General features: G+C 34.6%; 1 protein-coding gene across 5 annotated transcripts; it reads right to left on the reverse strand.

Moving 5' to 3' along the window:
• Nucleotides 1-379: 379 nt before the first annotated feature.
• On the reverse strand, nt 380-18,049 carry LOC147393460 (oxysterol-binding protein-related protein 2A-like). Of its 5 annotated transcripts, none has more exons than XR_015181976.1 (13): nt 17,657-18,044; nt 17,129-17,572; nt 9,984-10,346; nt 8,624-8,720; nt 5,727-6,172; nt 4,738-4,893; nt 3,245-3,412; nt 2,984-3,124; nt 2,421-2,654; nt 2,189-2,302; nt 1,542-1,733; nt 958-1,007; nt 380-738 (listed from the first exon to the last, which is right to left on the reverse strand). XR_015181976.1 is itself a non-coding variant. In XM_086455266.1 (12 exons), exons 2-11 carry the CDS (start codon nt 17,525-17,527, stop codon nt 1,584-1,586), a joined length of 2,268 nt encoding a protein of 755 aa, XP_086311392.1. In that variant the 5' UTR covers nt 17,528-17,572; nt 17,657-18,044; the 3' UTR covers nt 380-1,007; nt 1,542-1,583. The 5 variants fall into 5 exon arrangements, 3 of the variants coding, with proteins under 3 accessions (XP_086311392.1, XP_086311393.1, XP_086311394.1); XR_015181977.1 differs by having other exon boundaries at nt 380-805; XM_086455266.1 differs by having other exon boundaries at nt 380-1,007.
• Nucleotides 18,050-18,866: the final 817 nt, after the last annotated feature.

The following is an 18,866-nucleotide window of genomic DNA, read 5'->3' on the forward strand; positions in this document are numbered from 1 at the left end:
GAGGAACATGTAAATTGGTGATTTTGGATCAATGACTTAAAGATGACACAAGATAAGTACCATCAATTTGGTTATGACTGAATGAATAGTATACTTGAAGTATGTGATAGATTAAATCATATTGGAAAATTATAGTTTATTAAAGTTATGTTTAAGATTTTAAATGCGTAAAATCTAACAATATGTACATAACCATAGATACTTTTTCATCGAGATACGAGTGAAAAGCATCTATGACTATGTGTGCACATCCACATCATTAATGTGATAATCAATGTTAATTTTAATATTACTCCAGCACTACTATTTAATTTTCTCACATTAGAATTGTGTACTGGGATGTTTTTGAACATGGACCAGCTGCATTAAAATGGAACGCTGTCGAGGGAACACAATTGATCCATATCTGCGAAAAAGGGCCCTAAGAGTAGTTGATCAGGAAATCACAAGGGAGACTACAGTCACCATAACTCGAATTATTACAAATGAAGCAATTATCTTGAATCCAAGATGTCATGTCTAATGATCACGGTCGTTAAAGCAACAGTTCAAAACCATCATGGAGGATTGTGGCATCAGTGCTCAACATCGATGCCTTGTAACAAAGATTTTGAATCCACCAAACAAATCTTATTCCTCAATTCCACTTGTCCAGAGCCAAGACTTCTTTCAGCTCTTGCTCTCACTCTTTTATGATCTTCAGCTTGGATATTTCTTCATTGTGGCATCAATATACAACTACAAAATAGTTACATCTCGTATTCATCATCAACGTCTTCTATAATTCGTAAGAACTCCATAATTTCTATTTTATTTAACAAATTACAAAGAGTTCAATAAATCTCAAAGATTGACCTGATCAGTACATAACTACAAAAGAATAATTCTGGACTAATTTTGTCAACTTTAGCCTGTTATTTTGGGTGAGAGATCAAAAGAGAAAATATGATCACTTACTTGTCAACACACCTGACGCTCCAATAATCCTGAAAGCTTTTATTTCCTATCTGCATGGTCACGTACAAGGACTTGATCAGTACAGCACCCCATAGCAAAGAATAAATGTCGTCTAGAGGGGGGAAAAAGAAGATAATTAACAGTTAAACGAGATCACGAAACTGTGGTAGATACCTACTAGATGATGGGTCGGATTTACCTAAAGTTAACAAACTGTGGTAAGTTATAAACAACATCACAACATACAACCTATAATTTCTTCGGCCCCGATTGGGGTGTCAATGTTTGTTGAGCCTATTCTTGCTGAGCCAAAGTTGAACACGATGGAACAGGACCTATGAAGTCTCTGGCCATCCACCTACTACGTCAAAATTGATCAACCTGACGCATACGAGGGGGCTGAAGCTTTCTACTGATGCACTACTGTTTTTCAACGTTTGCTTGCTTGTCAATTTTATATGAATTATTTTCATATTTGACAATGAAGATCTCTTTATAGGGACCCATCCAATGGTGAATACAATATAAATCTAATATTATAGACTTTAAAATTTCCAATAAAATTCACTGGAAGAAATATGCACCTGTGTTGCAAGGCAGAATCTTCATGAATTACCAACAAGTTCTTATGTGAATTCACCAAATATCTGCAGGCATCCATCCCATTGTCTCTGTTCTCTTGCTTCCCAGTACCCACCCACGTAGTGGAAAGACCCATTCTCGGTGTCCTTCTGGAACCATCTTGGCTTCCACCCATTTTCTTGCAATTTTCTTGACTGAAAAAAGAATGCCAATATGTGACAGTGATATTGATCGAGTATCGCAAGGAGTAAGATTTAAAATATCATTTCAATGCAATGTTTCAGTCGGAATAAAAAACGATATGGTCTCAACCAAAACCTTCTGAGATAATCCCACATATTCAATGTTTCGGGATCAATGTTTTGTTCAGTCTCGCCTGAAACCAGAATATACCAATGAAACATTCTGAAACGATATGGTGGCGGAGATTTCTTCACGTGTGCAAGATGAACAATGAAATAGGAATATGCATATGTAGATGAAATTGTAAATATGACAAGATAATACAAAAAATAGTGCTACACATACGATTCTTTGTCAAGAATATGTGAAAAAATAGTGCTACATGTACACCATTCTTTAGAATACATGCATGTAGATGAAATTGTCAATATGATTAGATTTATATAAAAAATAGTACTACACATACCATTCTTTGTCTCCTCTCTAACCGTAGCTTCTCAGCATTTGCCTTCTCATATTCGCCATTCTCCAAATGCCGCTGATCTGGTCTAAGTCTTGAATCCGTGGGTGGGAGCTTCTCCTTAATCCATGATAAAAAGAACTCAGGATCAGACAGAGCTAGACCAGAATTTAGAGATGAAAAAAGAAAAGAAAAACAAAGTGGAATATAAAAACCTAATCCAATACGTCATCTCTACCTTTAGTTTTGGTGTTAGCTCGTTTAGTGTAATTGCAAATGACGTTAAGTTGTACCGAGTAAGATTAGGAGGTGGCTTACTCCTTTTCCATAAATATTTGGCATTTGATAATGGATTATAACCTTTGGGCTTGGCAGCACCATCGTCTCCATCAATGTAATAGATGCTGTCGTCCCACTTCCCAAATAATGTGGCAACTTTACTTCCCATGACATCTTCAACATACCCTTGTACCTGTATAGCATGACCAACTTCAAGCAGGTTTGTTTTAATTGAGTTGCGCCCTTATGCTAATAAGTACTTTTCAGAAAATACATAAGTACTTGTGAGGGTAAATACAATCAGTGCTATTTGATAACGTACTTTGGCAAGAAACTTCATGATGCCAGTATCTTAGGGTGCGGCTAATAAATTTACCAAATATGGATAGGACACACACAAGAATGGTTCTGAACCCCTCGCATATACATACCAAGGTAGATGTGTGAGGATGCATAAAGTTTAATTCTGCCACAAAGTTACTAAATAATGCATCTCAGATGCTGAGCCGAACATCTGATTACCTGGTGAGGGTTAAGATCAAGGATGGACTGCTGTTTGAACTTGAGTTTGCATGAATATTGACGGTTGCCCCTCATGTGCATTGTCCCATGGTGATCACAGTATACTTTACCAAGAATAAGATTATAAATAGTTGTTGTGACCTGTGATTAAGATGAAAGCGCTCAAAATGTTTGAATGCAATAGATAAAAGAGGATAGAATCAACATTTTTTATAAGTCAAAATCTTCCCTATGCGGATGAATGAGGCAAACCATGCTTACCTTGCTCCATTGGAAGATCTCTCCATCATCGAACTCAAGGGTCAGAACCCCAACAGGGTCAAGCTGAATAGATCGCCCCCAAAATTTGGTCCTTAGGTTACTGTCAGCAGAGAATTTCCACCCTCTACCTTCACAGTGACAGGCAATAAGCGTCGGGTGGTGACTCACCTATTTTTGGAAAATGACAAACTCATGAAATGAAAAAAAATCTCCAAATAATCTGGTACTCAATAAATAAACATCCAAAGCAACCTATTTCCTGAATGCTAGAACCAAAAGAATGAATACACAAAATGATATCAACTCAGGTTTGAAAATCATAATGCTTGATACTATGTTTACTATGGATTGTTCAAAATTCAATTACAAAAACAGAGGAATAAATAACATGCTGGTTAATATTTTTACCATTTGTAATCACTACAACTTGTGTTACCAACCCCAATAAATATAATTTGAATGGCGGAAAGGATTCATTTTGCAACCCCAAATAGTTGTTAACACAAGATGGAGATGGGAATGAATGGAACATATAAGACACCTAAATATTAAAATATGGAGATCAAACAATCAATACTTGATATGAGTACGACCCCATAATAGAAAAACACAAACCTAGCTAGGCAGGTATACTTTATGGGTGCGAAATGAGATCATATACCCATCATTAGGCTTCATGCTCATGTGAATATCTTGTGGTTCAATAAAAAGATTGTTCACTCGTAAAACCCAGGACATAATTAGTTTCAAGCAAGTATTCCAATGATAGGAGATGACATGATCGTAAGGTTCATCCTTTATATTGAACCAGCATATTAGTTCATTATTTCCCATTTCGCTTTATTTTCTTATATTTCAAATGACCGTTTATTGCTTTCATAACAGGGGAATAGTTCTCAATTTTATCATTTAAACTCTTTACAATGTATTGAGATCATCAAAACTGGTGTATGTGGTAAGGCTCAACTCGACAATTATGTTTAGTGTGAGTTTCACGAACGACTTGGTCAGTTTAGAGCATTTGTTAGATGGGTTAAGCCTTTTGTGAAGGTATTACCAGTAAATAAGAAATGATGACATTTCTATAATAATCACACCAGTTCAAAAAGTAGCATTAAGAAATTCATCATCACCATCATCGAAGCCTCATCCCAAAATTTTGGGGTCAGCTGAGTGAATCCTGCTGCTCCCTTCAATTTTTTATAAAGCCATGTCTTCTATAATTGCAAGTCTGTTCATATGCACTCACTTCATTTTTAAAATTTTCTTGTTGTGAAGTAAAAGGTCATCTGAGATCAACTTAAATTAATCAAGATTTCAGACCAATCAATCCCCAAACAGTCATATGTTGATAAGGTTCTGGAAAGAAATGTATCACATTTTCATTCAAGAAGTAATTACTCCATTATTATATTAAATTATTTTCTTCTTTTCTGTTTTTCTTTTATCTTCTATCTTTTTGTGGTGCTAAATTAAGTTGTTTGGATATTGACCTTCTCAGAGACGAAGCGAATCCCTTTCTCAGGGTAGTCAGCTTCATAAGTTTCCCCTAACAAAGGATTGAAGGGTTTACAGTGCCGACCTTCAGAGGAAGCATATCCAGAGACCGCAAAAGCAGCTACATTAAGAATTCTTAGGAGACTGTTCCCCTATAAATACAATACAAGCACAAGATGAGCTAAATAGTGTGGGATGTAACTATGCACAAAAATTCATTTAAATATCTGAAAATGATGTGTTGTATTAGCCATGCCAAGTAAAGTATTCAAAACAATGAAAAACACTTATTAATGCATCTTTTAGTTGTAACTCATTAACTGGTGATGCAAAGTAGTAACAAGCCAAGAGATATATCTTCAAATCATTCACATCCAAATGTGATTTCAGAACTTGGCAAGGAAGAAAAATAGAATGAAAATATCATTAAGATTTAATTTTCTACACAGAGAAGAAATACTAATCCAACAAGTAACCAGAAGCAAATCGAACATATAAACCAAACTGTGACCACAAATAAGCTACCGGACTGAAATTTAATAATTGCTACAGGTCTACTCTTATGGTCACATTTATAAATGTAGCACCTATGTCACATAAGTGAAATCATGCAATGTTTTCTTTTCCCTTTTATCAGTAAGAGGAATCATGAATTTTTAAGAATCGGACATCTAGAAGATTAGTATATCAATTGATTAAATGTTTGGATAAGGTGAATATTGAGGGGGTTACAATTCCGGTAAGATAATGAGGTTTATAGAGAATCTTACAATTTTGAGACAAATACAATGAAACATAAAACATCAAGAACTTTACCTTTCACAATCTAAACTCCTATACTTTCCCTAATATTTAAATAAACAGCATCAATATAACTTTAGACATTACTTTGCTCATTGTAATATTGAAGCATATTAACAAAAGAATGATAAAAATATGAATATTGAAGTGAGAAATGATGAAACATCCAGAGAATGGACCCTACCTTCTTTCCATATTCATATGCTCGATCCAAAAGATACGAATACTCGAGATCCTCAAAGCACTTCTGAAGGGATGATATTGGTTCATTAAAATATACTGGGAGACACACCCGTGTAAGATCCTTTCCAACATTGTCTTTAATCATTGACCAAAGGCTCACACCTTTCTCTTTCTCAATAGGATCAGGAAGTTTTGTCCGCCTCTCAATGTGAGGATTGCTACAGTTACTAAGTTCTGTTTCAACATGTATTTTCTCTACAATATTAATGCAATTTTCAGATTTCATACATTTATCCATGTGGTCTGCACCACTTGCTAAAGATTCAAAACTAACAGTGAAATCACTGAAATGCTCTTTTGTATCAAAGAAGGAAGTCTCATCTTCATCAGACACTTCCTCAAGCTCTGGCTTCTCAATATCATCGGATGATTCTGTTGTGCAACACTCTAAACACCAAAATATGATGTCAGAAAATATACATTCTAAGCAAAATAAGAAGGTAAATAAGAAAATATTTACACATCAATTATTGGAAAGAGCCAACAGCTGCTGTAGATAGCTATGAGGCCACTCTGGGAGTAGAGGTTAATTTGCAAACATTCACCAAAAAAATATTGAGAAGGTGAAGCAGGTCAATCAAAGAAAATGAGGCCACTCTGTCGTAGGGTTGCATAAACTTCAGAAAGAACACCTTTTATATATGTTTTGTTCAAGTGTTTCAAGGGTTAAGCAGTAAAACAAAAACATGATAGATTTCAGTTTTGCTTTCTAAATTAATAACAAGACAATTCATATGATCGTCATCATTATCAAAGCCTTAACTACAAAAATTAAGGTTGGACGGAAAAATCCAGTTTTCCAATCAAGGTTGTTAAAGTGCTAGGCTTTAGACCCTTCCCCACGCCCCAAAAAAAGCACCCTGGGGCATAGGGAGGGGAGAATAAAATTAACGTTTCAATAAAGGTTATAAATAATGATTTAAAAAAAATGTAAAAGATAGTGATTAATATGTCCTCCATCTAAAGAACAATTGAGATAGGAGGACACTTCTAAAGATTCCAAATAAAAATGGATCCTTAGAAAAGCTATACTAATCTCTAGAAAACCTTTGTCTTTTCTCTCATCTCAGCTGTATGTTTGATGGAGAGCCTCAAAAAGGAAAATACTAGGCTCTCCATCAAAAATACTGCTGAGATGGAAGGATACTCTTAGGTATTTTCTGGATTCCAAGAAAACCAGTACTGATCCCTAAGAAATCAGTATTTATATCTAGAAAACCTATGCTTTTTCCCTTTCATCTCAGTTGTATGTGTTTTTTTTTTTTTTTTTGATAAGTTCATCTCAATTGTATGTTTCATGAAGAGCCTCAAACGTTGTTTTAGGTAAGAAAATTTGATGCACAACATCAAACATAGCCGCCTGTTTGACAGACCCTGCATGTTTAAAACTGATAATATACCCCCTAGACCATGGTATTCTACAAGAGAGAACAAAAAATGACCAGACCCCTATTTACACTACATTTAAGCGGCACCTAGGCACAGCCTTTGACGATAGAGCTGGAAATCATTTCTGGTCTAAATCAAATTTATTTTATGCTTACAGTGTGTCCATGTCCAATTGGTCTTCCTCATACTGTTTTAGAAGCTTCAACTTACATATTCCTTCTAATTGGAGTTGTTACTTCAGTGTGTGCAAGCAAAATATCCCAATTGACTTTCACTTACTTTTTCACCTGTTCATGCTGTTCCTACATTTCCATGAATGTGTTCATTTATAATCATATCTTCCATAGTCTTTCTTTCCAATCATCCATCTTGATTATATTCAATCTATGAACATATTGCTTCTTGATTGGGCAACAATAGTTCTATAAATAATAACAGGGACTTGTTGCCGTTTTATAAAGTTTTCCTTTTTATTTGCTTCGGATGTGTTGTTTGTACTGGGCCTTTTAATGTATGTCATTACCAAAGTTACACTCTACATACCCAATTTGGCATGTTCATTTTAAAGCCCTTAAAGTAAAAAGAAACTCTCCAGAGTTGTAGTTTTATGTTTACTCCCTTTCTTACCTAATCAACAAACAGTAAGTCATCTACAAATAAAATACACTAAAGGACTTGCTCTTTAATATGAGAAGTTACTGTGTGCATGGATAGACCAAACAGTAACTACAGCAAGCAGATATGGACTAAGACCAGATCACTGAAATTTCATTTAACCATCATCGGGAAAAAAAAACTCAATGTAACAATAAAAATAACAATAATTTTACAACAATAAGCAGCACAATCATTATCAAGTGTAGTTCAATTTCTCAAGCAAGCTTGAGTTGCACCATTGTAAGCTGGTCCTCAAAAATTTATAAGGCTTCTCTAAAGTGAAAAAACGAATGGAAATAAAAATTGGAAAAAAATAATAACAGCAACAATGGAAATCTAGCCGTTAAGAACGAAGGTTCCAAAAATTACCTATATCCTAATTACTGTAAAGAAAGAATGGATACTTTAAAGTTTCACCATAAAACTCAACAGAAAACTACTTGAAAAAAGGATAAAAGAAAAATTCTACTGAAATTAACACCACTCTAGAATGAGCGTAAAGATTTTTTCAAATTGGGTCCATAGATAAGCATATGTGATGGAATCTCAGAGCTTAATTGAGTATTGGTTAATAATTGCAACCTCACTTTAGAAGTAAAAGCAGCTTTCTTGTCAACAGTCAGTAGAATATTTGTGGATATAGGTCATCAGATAAAGTTGGTATGTTGATTATGCACCTTGGTAAAGCTAAACAAAAATAAATAAATAAGATTTTTGAATTTTAAGTGATTCCACACCAAAGTTCAATGGAAATAAATACACCGGAACAAGGATAAACAATTGTGTCAATACCATTATATTTTCCATGTCCAGAGCCGATAAATTCATGTTTTGTCAGCTGGAATTGGCTATCATGTATTCCAGATGCTTCAACTTCAATATTAGCTGCCTGCAGTAACAAAATTGCTCATTATTCAGAAAGCATGCAAAGGCCAGTTTCCCAGAAAAAGATATAATACAATATCAGTAAAACAAAATGTTCAGGAAGGAAAATTATATTCTTAAACTACACGAGTGTCGTTCCGAATTGCTATGGAGGCCATGGACACTCCTGATCATCCAGAGACCCCATCATCATTGGCCTTCAAAAACTATGTATGTAGAAGATACCATTACTGTGACACGGGACATATTATAGCAACCTAAACACATGGAAACCAGAGTGGACCATATAAAAAGCACATTTCCTTTTAAGATTTTTCATGTAAAAAAAATCCCATAATGTCATTTTCTCTGGATATGTCATCCTGCCTCGGACTCACTACATATAGCATGCAAATCATGCTCCTGTTAGGTGGACCTAACCAACTCACTATTCTACAAAAGGCTATTTCATGACCGTATAAAGACTTGGTTGACCACTGGTCAAGGTTGCACTGACACCTTACATCATGCTGTAGGATCAATCAGTTAAAAGCATGCAAGGACATCTCAGTAGAAGATTTTTCATGTTTTCAGTTATCCACTACATTGGACTGTTGTCACCAGCCAGTCTGCTAACAAGTCTTTCAATTTTCTTATTCTAAGTTTCAAAGGTGAAAACCTTTATCACATCCACAATTTCAGTTAATCTTTGGAGATGCTATCCTATGAGGCATTAGAAGAGTATAGTGGAGTTCACGGCAGACAAATTTCAGGACCTTATTAACGAAAAAGAACAACAGTACTTGTAAAACTATAATTTGGGGATATCCATTTGTAGTCTAATATAATCTAATAACCTATATAGATCAAAATTTGTCTTCTGCTGCAAGGAAAAGATAGTTTAGATTACCTTAATCTCCATTAATAAGATTAGATATGTTATATGATATCCTCCTCAGGATAGCTTTTGCCCAATACTTGACAACTAACACTGTGAAATGGGACAAAAGGAACATATAATCCTTTCAACTCAAAATTACTATTCCTATTGTATTTCTCTTAAAGTATGTGAGGAGCACAATCATTTAGTTTAGCCAGTTGAAGCTTTTAACTGAATTATGATCAACAGAAAATTAAGATGCCGGCATCCTAAAAAAAATGATAGACAGCGTTGACAAAAATGTGGTTGGATTCCCATTAATATGGCCATTACTATTTGCATGACATAATGGAGCTATGTAATATTTTACCCTCATTGACAAAACATGTGTTATCAGGCAGAAAATACCTCCAACTGCCTTAATATGTCGAGCAAGTTGGATCGCTCTTCACAAAGAACTTTTAGTTGCCCTTGTACCTCAGAAAATTCTGACAGCATGATCTGTTCACAGTCCTCGATGAGTTTCTCACTGATTCCCTCTTTGAGTAAGCGGTCCCTGAGCTTTTCAGTCGATATTAACGTACCATTTTGGATAAGGGAGAACCTATCATCGGTCAATGGTCTCAGGGAAAACAGGCCCCGTGTAGAGACCAAAGCATTTATCCAAGCCATGCGATCTTTCTTTGAATCTGTTCTCAGGTGAAGTGTCTTTGTAGCAGTAAATATGTAAAATCGTCTATCATCAGACTTGCTCTCACGAAATGAAGAGATCTGTGAGCAGGGTAAAAGGATTTTTTTAGCTTATTTTGCAACAGCACTAACGTGCTCATCAAAACATTAAAAAAAAAAAAAAAAAAAACAATTAATATCTTACTAGACCTAGCTAAAGTGATACTATAGTTACATAGATTACGCACCAACATTTCAAAACTCTAAAAATCCGTTCTGTTTAAAAAGCCAGAACCAATGCTGAAGTTTTTCAGATATAAAACAAGTTACAAAAAATCTCAGAATTTCTCAAATAAAAGAACTGGTAAATCCAGATCCAAAGCCATCGACCTCCATACTTAGAAACGTAATAAAAACAGAGAATGATTGGTTGATGGATAAGCATACAACTAATATAAAGAGGAAATTGTTACTAAACAAAAGCTTTAAAAAGTAGAATCTGATCTCCGAGCCATGTTAATCAAAGCTCCTTGTTCTGGAATCAATACATTCATTTGCAATTACAACTTCATTCAAGGTTGTGTTTGCCTTTAATGAAAGCTCCTTGTTCTAGACTAATAATAGATTGGATTACTTGCTTTATTCTAGAGGCGAGTAACATTGCGATGATTTTGGATGTTGAACCCGCAACCACAAGGCTGATTGGTCTAAAATCTGAAATATCATCCGCACCGGGTTTTTTTGGTATCAAAGCAATGAACAAATTGTTTGAGACATTGTCAAGAAAATTCCCTTCTTGAAGATCTTTAATCACCAACATCAGATCATCACAAACTATGTCCCAGCAGCTCTTGAAGAAAGCCATGGAAAATCCATCCGGTCCTGGGAATTTCTCACCACTCATAGAAACACTGCTTGAAAGACCTCATCAATATCAATAGGTTTTCCGAGCCAAACTTCTTTAATCAAAGGAAATAGCATTGGATTGCAAGTTATCAGGATGAGGTCTATGTTCCTACTCTTCAGTATACAACTTTTTGTAACACTCTACCACCCCTCCCTAAACCTTTCCACACCTTCTCATATTCAATGGGAGGTTCCTTGGTATGTTTTATTTGCAAATGAGCATAGAAAAGTTATTAGATGAAGCTACAAAGGGAGTAAACTCAAAAACCAGAACTAAAAATGGATATATTAGAAACAAGAGATTTAAGTAGAACTGAGAAAGGCTATATGCAATGCAACTTTAATAAAAATACTCCTACAATTGAGACATTAGTTATGATTGTGACAATAGAATTAGTGTGGGTGAATAAAGTGGAGGAGTGCTCCGAGAATATTCTACGCTACACATGTACAGATTAAACAAAGGTGGAAATATTTCAACTTACAAGACAACAATAAGACCAATCATCGTAGTGGCCAGGGCTTCCCTTCAAAAGGGAGAGGTCTTGAGTTCAAGTCCCCTCTTTGGCCACACATAGAAATTTATCCTAACTTACCCGGTATGTGTGGTTTGAGGGGTATTGCATTTACTCGGGGTATTTGGGTGAGATATGGTGCTCTAAGAGGCCAGTTGCCTCACCCTTGCTTGTCGGGCCAACTGTCCAGACACCAACGTCATAAAAAAAAAGACCAATCATCTTTTATGAGCCAAATGTTAAGCAAACCAGAGAAACATGTGTCTAGAATAAGTGTTATAGATATGTAGATATTGAGAAAGATAAGTGGCAAAACTAAAAAAAGACAAAAATAGAAATGACAATATTCGAGAGTTTTAGGAATTAGCACCAATAGGGTATGAGATAAAGTAAAGTCAACTGAGATGGTTAAAATGTAACGAAGTCCAATAATTGGGTACCAGTTAGAAGGTGTGATTTGGTGTAAACTACAGTCCAGTATGGAAGCTTAAGAAATCTGTATAATAAAAAATATTTCCTTTGAAGGAAATTTACATTGGTTTAAGAATTTTTCAATAACTTTTGATTATTAGAAATGAGCTTCCATGAGGGCGCCTGAGAATTGTAAGATTGGATCAAGTATTGGCTAGCTAGAGGTCAAAACTCAAGCATCAAAGCAAAGCTGCGCTACATAGACATCAAGAGAAAGGTCATACATCTTCAAATCCTAATAGAAGAATTAGACAATTGACAGGCCACAAATATTTGTTTAAGTATCCAATTGACAAGCCACTAGACCAGATGGAAAGCACGTTCAAGCATCACGACAGCCATCTCCAAGAGTTTTGTAAAATTCCATAGTTTTGGAACTGAAGAAAATGTTAAAAATCATACAAATACCAATATATATATATGTATGTATGTATGTATAAATAATAAAATACAGTGTTAAAAATGTAGATACAGAGTTAGTGGAATGACTTAGGTGTATTCTAGTCATTACCGGAGTTAGATTCAAGAAGTTTTAGATGGGTGTAAAACATTAAGTTCTTTATTCTTATGTTAGCCTTTAGTGCTCTAGTTTTTCTAAATAGCTGCCGTTAAAGCATTGTAAAGGGAGATTAGTTAATAAGAAGAATTTTTCCTTCTGATTTTTGTGAAAAAATCGTAAAAATAAAGATAATACAATCGCACAAAATACAAGGATTTACGTGGTTTGACAGTATGCTTATGTTCACAGAATAGAACAATCACTATTTTCTCTTTTAAGTTTATAGTCCTAGAAATCTCTATTTATATAACCGAGAGTTACAAAAAACAAGTAAAACTCTTTAAAACAGAAGTCTCAAAAATAAAAAACTCCTTAAGAAAATATTACATGATTACCCTTTTCATATTCCATAAAAAATTTGAAACGGGGACCACCACAACTATGCGTAGCGCAATAGAATACAAGATATTTACACTAGTGGTGCAACTTGATCCAGTTCAAACCGAGAACCAAATCAGAGCGATAGCTTTGAGGTGGTTTGGTTCGGTTTGGAACAAGTTGAGGTTTGGTTCTGGGTTACGAAAATAGAGAACAGATCAATTTGATTCGATTCTCGAATCAAGCTTTTATAGAGCTGAACCAAATTGAGAACCGAACCCTTATGCAATAAATATATATATATATATATATATATAATATATATATATATATATGTATATAATAATTATTATGAATTATTTTAAGAGTTATAACATAGATTAATGATCTTTATGGATAAATTAATGATTTTTTATGAAAAGATTAGTGATTTATTGTATGGAATTTTATGTTTATTTTTTCATTAAAAAATGTTTCTTACAATTTATAGAATATTGGCAACCCAGAGAATCGAACAGAACCAAACTGACTTTAGTTCGGTTTGGATTGGTTTGATTCCAATGGAATTTGATTCGGTTCTACTTCTTATTTAGTGGAACTGACCTACTTTGGTTCGATTCCAATTTGACCTCAAACTGAACCAAGTTGCACCCCTAATTTACACAACAGTTTTTAATTTCTGTGTGAACAATTTTATATCAGTAAAGAATTTCAAATGGCAGTTGAACAAACATAATTAGCAATAATCTTTCCACTACATAGTACACATATATGTACAGCTTTGTACAAATTGTTGTGCTTAGGGAACATTGCACTAATGTTTCTTGGCAAAACACAAATGACCAGCTATACCAAAAACGAAAAAAAAATAATAATAATAGGAGAAGTCCATCAGCATTCTCTCCATTTAGGTCACCTTCAGCAATCTATCTATTAATGTCTCCATTGGAATTTCAGACACTCTGACCAGCATATATTATGCGGCCACACCAGTCACATGAAAGAGTCAAAATCATTATCATCATCTTCACTTTATCCCAATTATAGGGTCCATGGCGTTTTTTCACACTTTAACACTATCTAGAGCTATATTTATAGGATCAGGATCAAGAGCCAACTTGTTTTGTCTTATATGGATTATAAGTTTCGAAATGAGTTGATTTTAGGTGAGGATGATCTTTATGATGAGGAGATCATCCTCACCAAAAAACAGCTCATTTTAAAACTTCTAACCCTAGTTTACAAGTTGAGGAATCATAGACCGTCAATTTCTTTGTAAATCACTTTTGATGGGGTTAGAAGTTTCAGAATGGGTTGATTTTTGGTGAGGTTGATCTCTGCACTGGAGACATCATCCTCAGTCCATTCTGAAACTTCTAACCCATAGAGGAAAAAACATGTTGGTCAAATAGTTGACTGTCGAACAAGATCCATATCTGTAAGCAAAATAAATTAATACAACATTTAAAAATTGTAAAAGTGTAAAAATAAAACAAAAACAAAAATAAAAAACTATCAATGAATATTGAGGTCAATGGCGTGGATGAATATTTTTTTAGGGGTGCAACCCAGGCAATTAGGGTTGGTTTGCTTCGATTTTAGAGACAATCGGCTCAATTCTAGGTTGAAAATTTGAAGAATCGATTGATTCGGTTCGATTCACAATTTAAGGGTGTCCCCTAGAACCAAACCAATATTTATAATATAAATAATATATACTTATATTACATTTAAATATAAGTAATTAAGTATTTACTACTATATAAAAAATAAAAATAAAAAACTCTTAGACTGAAATGATGATGGATACTCCACTGTCTCAACTATTCTATCCTAGATTTACACCACCACATTATATGCTTAAGTTATACTTCATTCCTTTGGTGGATATTTCTAGAATTCTAATTATACATTTACTCTAAATATTATTGAATGGATGCACAAAATTCATGCTTGTATACCCAAAATAGTTAAGATAAGACATTGTTTCCATCTATTGACGATGATGATCTGCAGTTGGACAACATCACTTTGACTTGCATAACCATCTTTCTTGTCATTTTAGGCTGTTGACAACCAGAAAGTATACAAGGTTTTATCCTTGAAGTCGAATGCAAATCAGAAGTGAACCAAATGTGTAGTCATTTGAAAGTTTATTAGGGCACTTGAAGCTCATTATTCAGAATACATAATTTGGTCATCCGAGAATCAAATCGAATTAAGGTCAGTTTGTATTGGTTCAATTCTAAAGTATGTTTGGATCGATTTAGGTTCAGGATTTTTAGAATCGACTAAGTTCAATTCGATTCCAATACTTCCCCCAATCTAAACCGTGTGCACTCCTATTTTCACAATTTAACATTATCTAGAGTTAAATTAATTAATACAATATTAAAATTTGTAGAAAGTGTGAAAAAAAACTATCAATAAATATTGAGTTCAGCGTGTGAATAAATATATTTTTTTTGAGTCATGATAATCTGATCACTCCACTTGGCAAACTCAATCAATTATCCAACGTGACAAGTCCGGGAACCTTAGAGTTGTGCTCCCTGAGATACATTTTTTATGGGAAAGTGCAAGAGTATATCCTGAGGAGTACAAATCTACAATTCCCTAACTTGTCACGTTAGGGTAATAATTGAGTTTGTCACGTGCAATAGTTAGATTATCACGATTTTTTTTTTCTTTTACAATTTAACACTATAAGAGCTGTATCTAAAAGCGCAATTAATTAATACAACATCAAAATTTGTATTAGTTTAAAAAACTATTAATAAGACATCAGGGTAAGAAATGGACTAAAATTACCAAACTTCAAATTTCTGAGCTTAAACTTAAAAAAAATTAGAATGACCCCAACCACATGAAATGGAACATATATCCTGATTAGAAACCACATCCACTTGGGACTCTTTAAGCCATTCACCAAAACTACGATAGAAACCAAGAGATTCAACAAAATAATCGAAGTGAAATTCTCCTTTCACTATAACTACGACACTGTTCTTTTTTTTTTTTTTTTTTTTCTTATAAATAGCATTTCATTAATAACTACGACACTGTGTGCCACTCGGAGCAGATAGAGCAAATAAAATAAAAATAAATCTTACAATTTCTCAGGAAAAAGTTACTATTCCCCCACTGCGAAGGAGAAACCAAAAAAAAAAACTACACTCTAAATGAAACGCTAGCAAGACATCTTGGCTTGTTCCACAGCTAAAACTTCCTAAATAAATAAATAAAAACCCATCTAAAGCTGTTTCAAGTCCTGAGATTTAACTAAGCATCCCCACGCCAAATCTTCGTGGTGGGTTAAAAATAAAAATAAAAAACTTAACCCCCCATATTTACCAGTCAAACGGAAATCAAACATCGAACAGTTAAGTACGGAACAAAACTCTAAAAAACATTCGGAAGTACAGACAGCAATGTCGATAGCTGACGAAACCAAGCACAGTTCGATATCACGGAGATTAAATCAACCATTTTTCAAAAAAAAAAAAAATTGAGGTTCAAAAAACCCTTTCGCACCAACCACTGAGGTTGACGGGAAGATATGAGACTCGAAAGCGTGCAACCACGCAGAAACGGAACTTGGTGTGTGACCTATAGCTCTAAACTAAAGTGCTAAAAACTAGGTTCCTACATTGTAGCCTATAGTGGCCTAGAGCCCAACACCTGTTGATGTGACTCACTTACAGATCGACAAACAGTGAAACTGTAAAAAATTAAAATAAAAAATGATTAAAAAAAAAAAGTTGAGACTGATTTCCATGTTATTAAAAGCAAAGAGAGAAAAAGAACTTTAACTCACAGATTATATGAGAAGAAGAACCAACGGTTAAATCTTTAGGCACGTGAGAAGAAGAACCAACGGTTAAATCCTTAGGCACAGTTATTTAAGCTTTTTTTACTAAAATTTTACTATTTTAGTAATTTTATTGAATTTTAGCGTTGCCACTAATGGAAACTTTTCTCCATTAGCACCAAAAACCAAAAAAAAAAAAAAAAAACAGAGATCTTTCAGACTTGATGGAACGGATGATCCTTCAAATATATTTAGTAATTTATTTATATTAATCTCTATATCTATCAATCCATCATTTTCGTACCTTAAGATGAACGAATCCAACTGTTTTCTGTTCCTTTCTTCTTCCTCCACTATCGAGACGCGAGAGTCGATCAGACGAAACGTTTCCAATCACACGGACCTCATCACTTTTCGTTAATAAACTAATATTCTCTGATCTTCGAATCTTAGAGTAAGAAACAACACCGTTTCTCAACAGAAACCATCGAGATCTCCATCCTTTACCGTAATTCGTCCATTTGTATAGAACTCCAGCGACATTGACGTCAGATCCCGATTCTCTACCGGCATTGCCGTCAGAACCGCCGGAAATAGCAGTAGGAAATCCATTCATGTTTGAAGAAATCTCTGGTGATCGATCTTCCATTCCAGAGCTCTCGAGCGAGATGCAGCACAATGGATGCATTTCCTTTACTCGCATTCCGAATTCGATGATCGAATCTCTCAAATCTCCATTAAAGCTTCTCTGCAACAAAGAATCAAAATCAAATCTGAAGAGAGAGAGAGATCTGTAGATTTTAGGGTTTTTTAGGAGAAAAAACAGTGAAACCTGAGACGCTTTGGCAAGAATCTTCAACCGCCATTAAAGGATTTGAAAGAGTGAGAGTTGTGGTTTGATAACTCTTTTAAGTAATAAATATCTCACGAGATTTTTACAATTTATCTGGAAATTCTCGTTTAGGCATTAAATACTCTTACAAACGATTGCGAAGAGAAGTGTGCTTTAGTCATCAATATAATCTTCGGCGGGAAATATTACATCTCGAGTTCTTGTTTTCATCCCTTAAATTCCTTCGATGACGAAACTACCCTTCAAAGATGTATTCTTGGTGGAAGATTGCGGAAGGAGAGAGAACGCTAACGCTCAATGGCGCAGGGGAGACTGAGGAGAGATGCGTCATTTTCATGACACGTGTGACACATGTGGTGCAGGATCGACCACCCACGCTTGGATATTGCCTTTATTTTACTTTGAACACTGATAACCAGACGAAAAAAAAAAAAAAAAAAAATGAACACCAAAAAATTCCTCAAGATACACATGGAAAAATCTATGGTTGTGCACATTCCACGTCAGTTGAGTATGTTTTTTTGTGAGTCATGTTATCACGACTCTTTTTTTTTTTTTAAAGGAAAAAATTAATTACTTTTATTGGGGAAATACGTGCTATCTACGTTCTGGAGCGCGAGTCCCAAGTGTACTACTCCGCAATCAATCCACATGGCCAATAACGTTAAAAAAATTCGTCGATTTTACGAAAATGCCCTTCAGATGTTTTTGACTGATCGGTTAACCGTGTTTGAGAAGTGAGAACCTACTGATCCGACCCATTGCATGCCGGGTTTAGTTCAGCCCTAACCCGGTCCATAAGAGGCGGATCCTCTACCTTAGAACAACCCTACACCACTATCAGGTCTCAAGTCCTAACCCAATACTACTAGGGTTGGGTCAGGCTCGTGTCAAATAAAAATGATTGAAATTTTGAATATAACATTTTTAAAGAAAATAAAACTGTACTTTCTAAATGTTTATTTTTGTGTGAAAATTATTCGATCAAATTTAAAATTTATGTCTTAGTTAATCTTTAATGGTTATTTAGGATATATCTTATGTTTAATTAATTTTGATATAAAACCATGCATCAAAGGATATGTTAGGTTGTGAGTTCGATACCTAGTATGAGCGAAGGAAGGACCCATATGCCTTGACTCCGACCTAGCTTTTCTGATCTCCTTAGTCAGACGTAAGTTCTGACACA

Source organism: Akebia trifoliata, chromosome 10, assembly GCF_017979445.1.
Source record: "Akebia trifoliata isolate Shusen 1 chromosome 10, ASM1797944v1, whole genome shotgun sequence".
Classification (NCBI taxonomy): domain Eukaryota; kingdom Viridiplantae; phylum Streptophyta; class Magnoliopsida; order Ranunculales; family Lardizabalaceae; genus Akebia; species Akebia trifoliata.

Bases quoted from the DNA above. Each gene is read 5' to 3' on its own strand.
- LOC147393460 (XM_086455266.1), bottom strand. From the start codon at position 17,527: ATGCGAGTAAAGGAAATGCATCCATTGTGCTGCATCTCGCTCGAGAGC. The intron at 8,721-9,983 runs GTATTTTCTGCC...TTGTTACTGCAG, and splicing joins ACATATTAAGGCAGTTGGAG to GCAGCTAATATTGAAGTTGA. The intron at 4,894-5,726 runs GTAGGGTCCATT...TTGTATTTATAG, and splicing joins CATATGAATATGGAAAGAAG to GGGAACAGTCTCCTAAGAAT.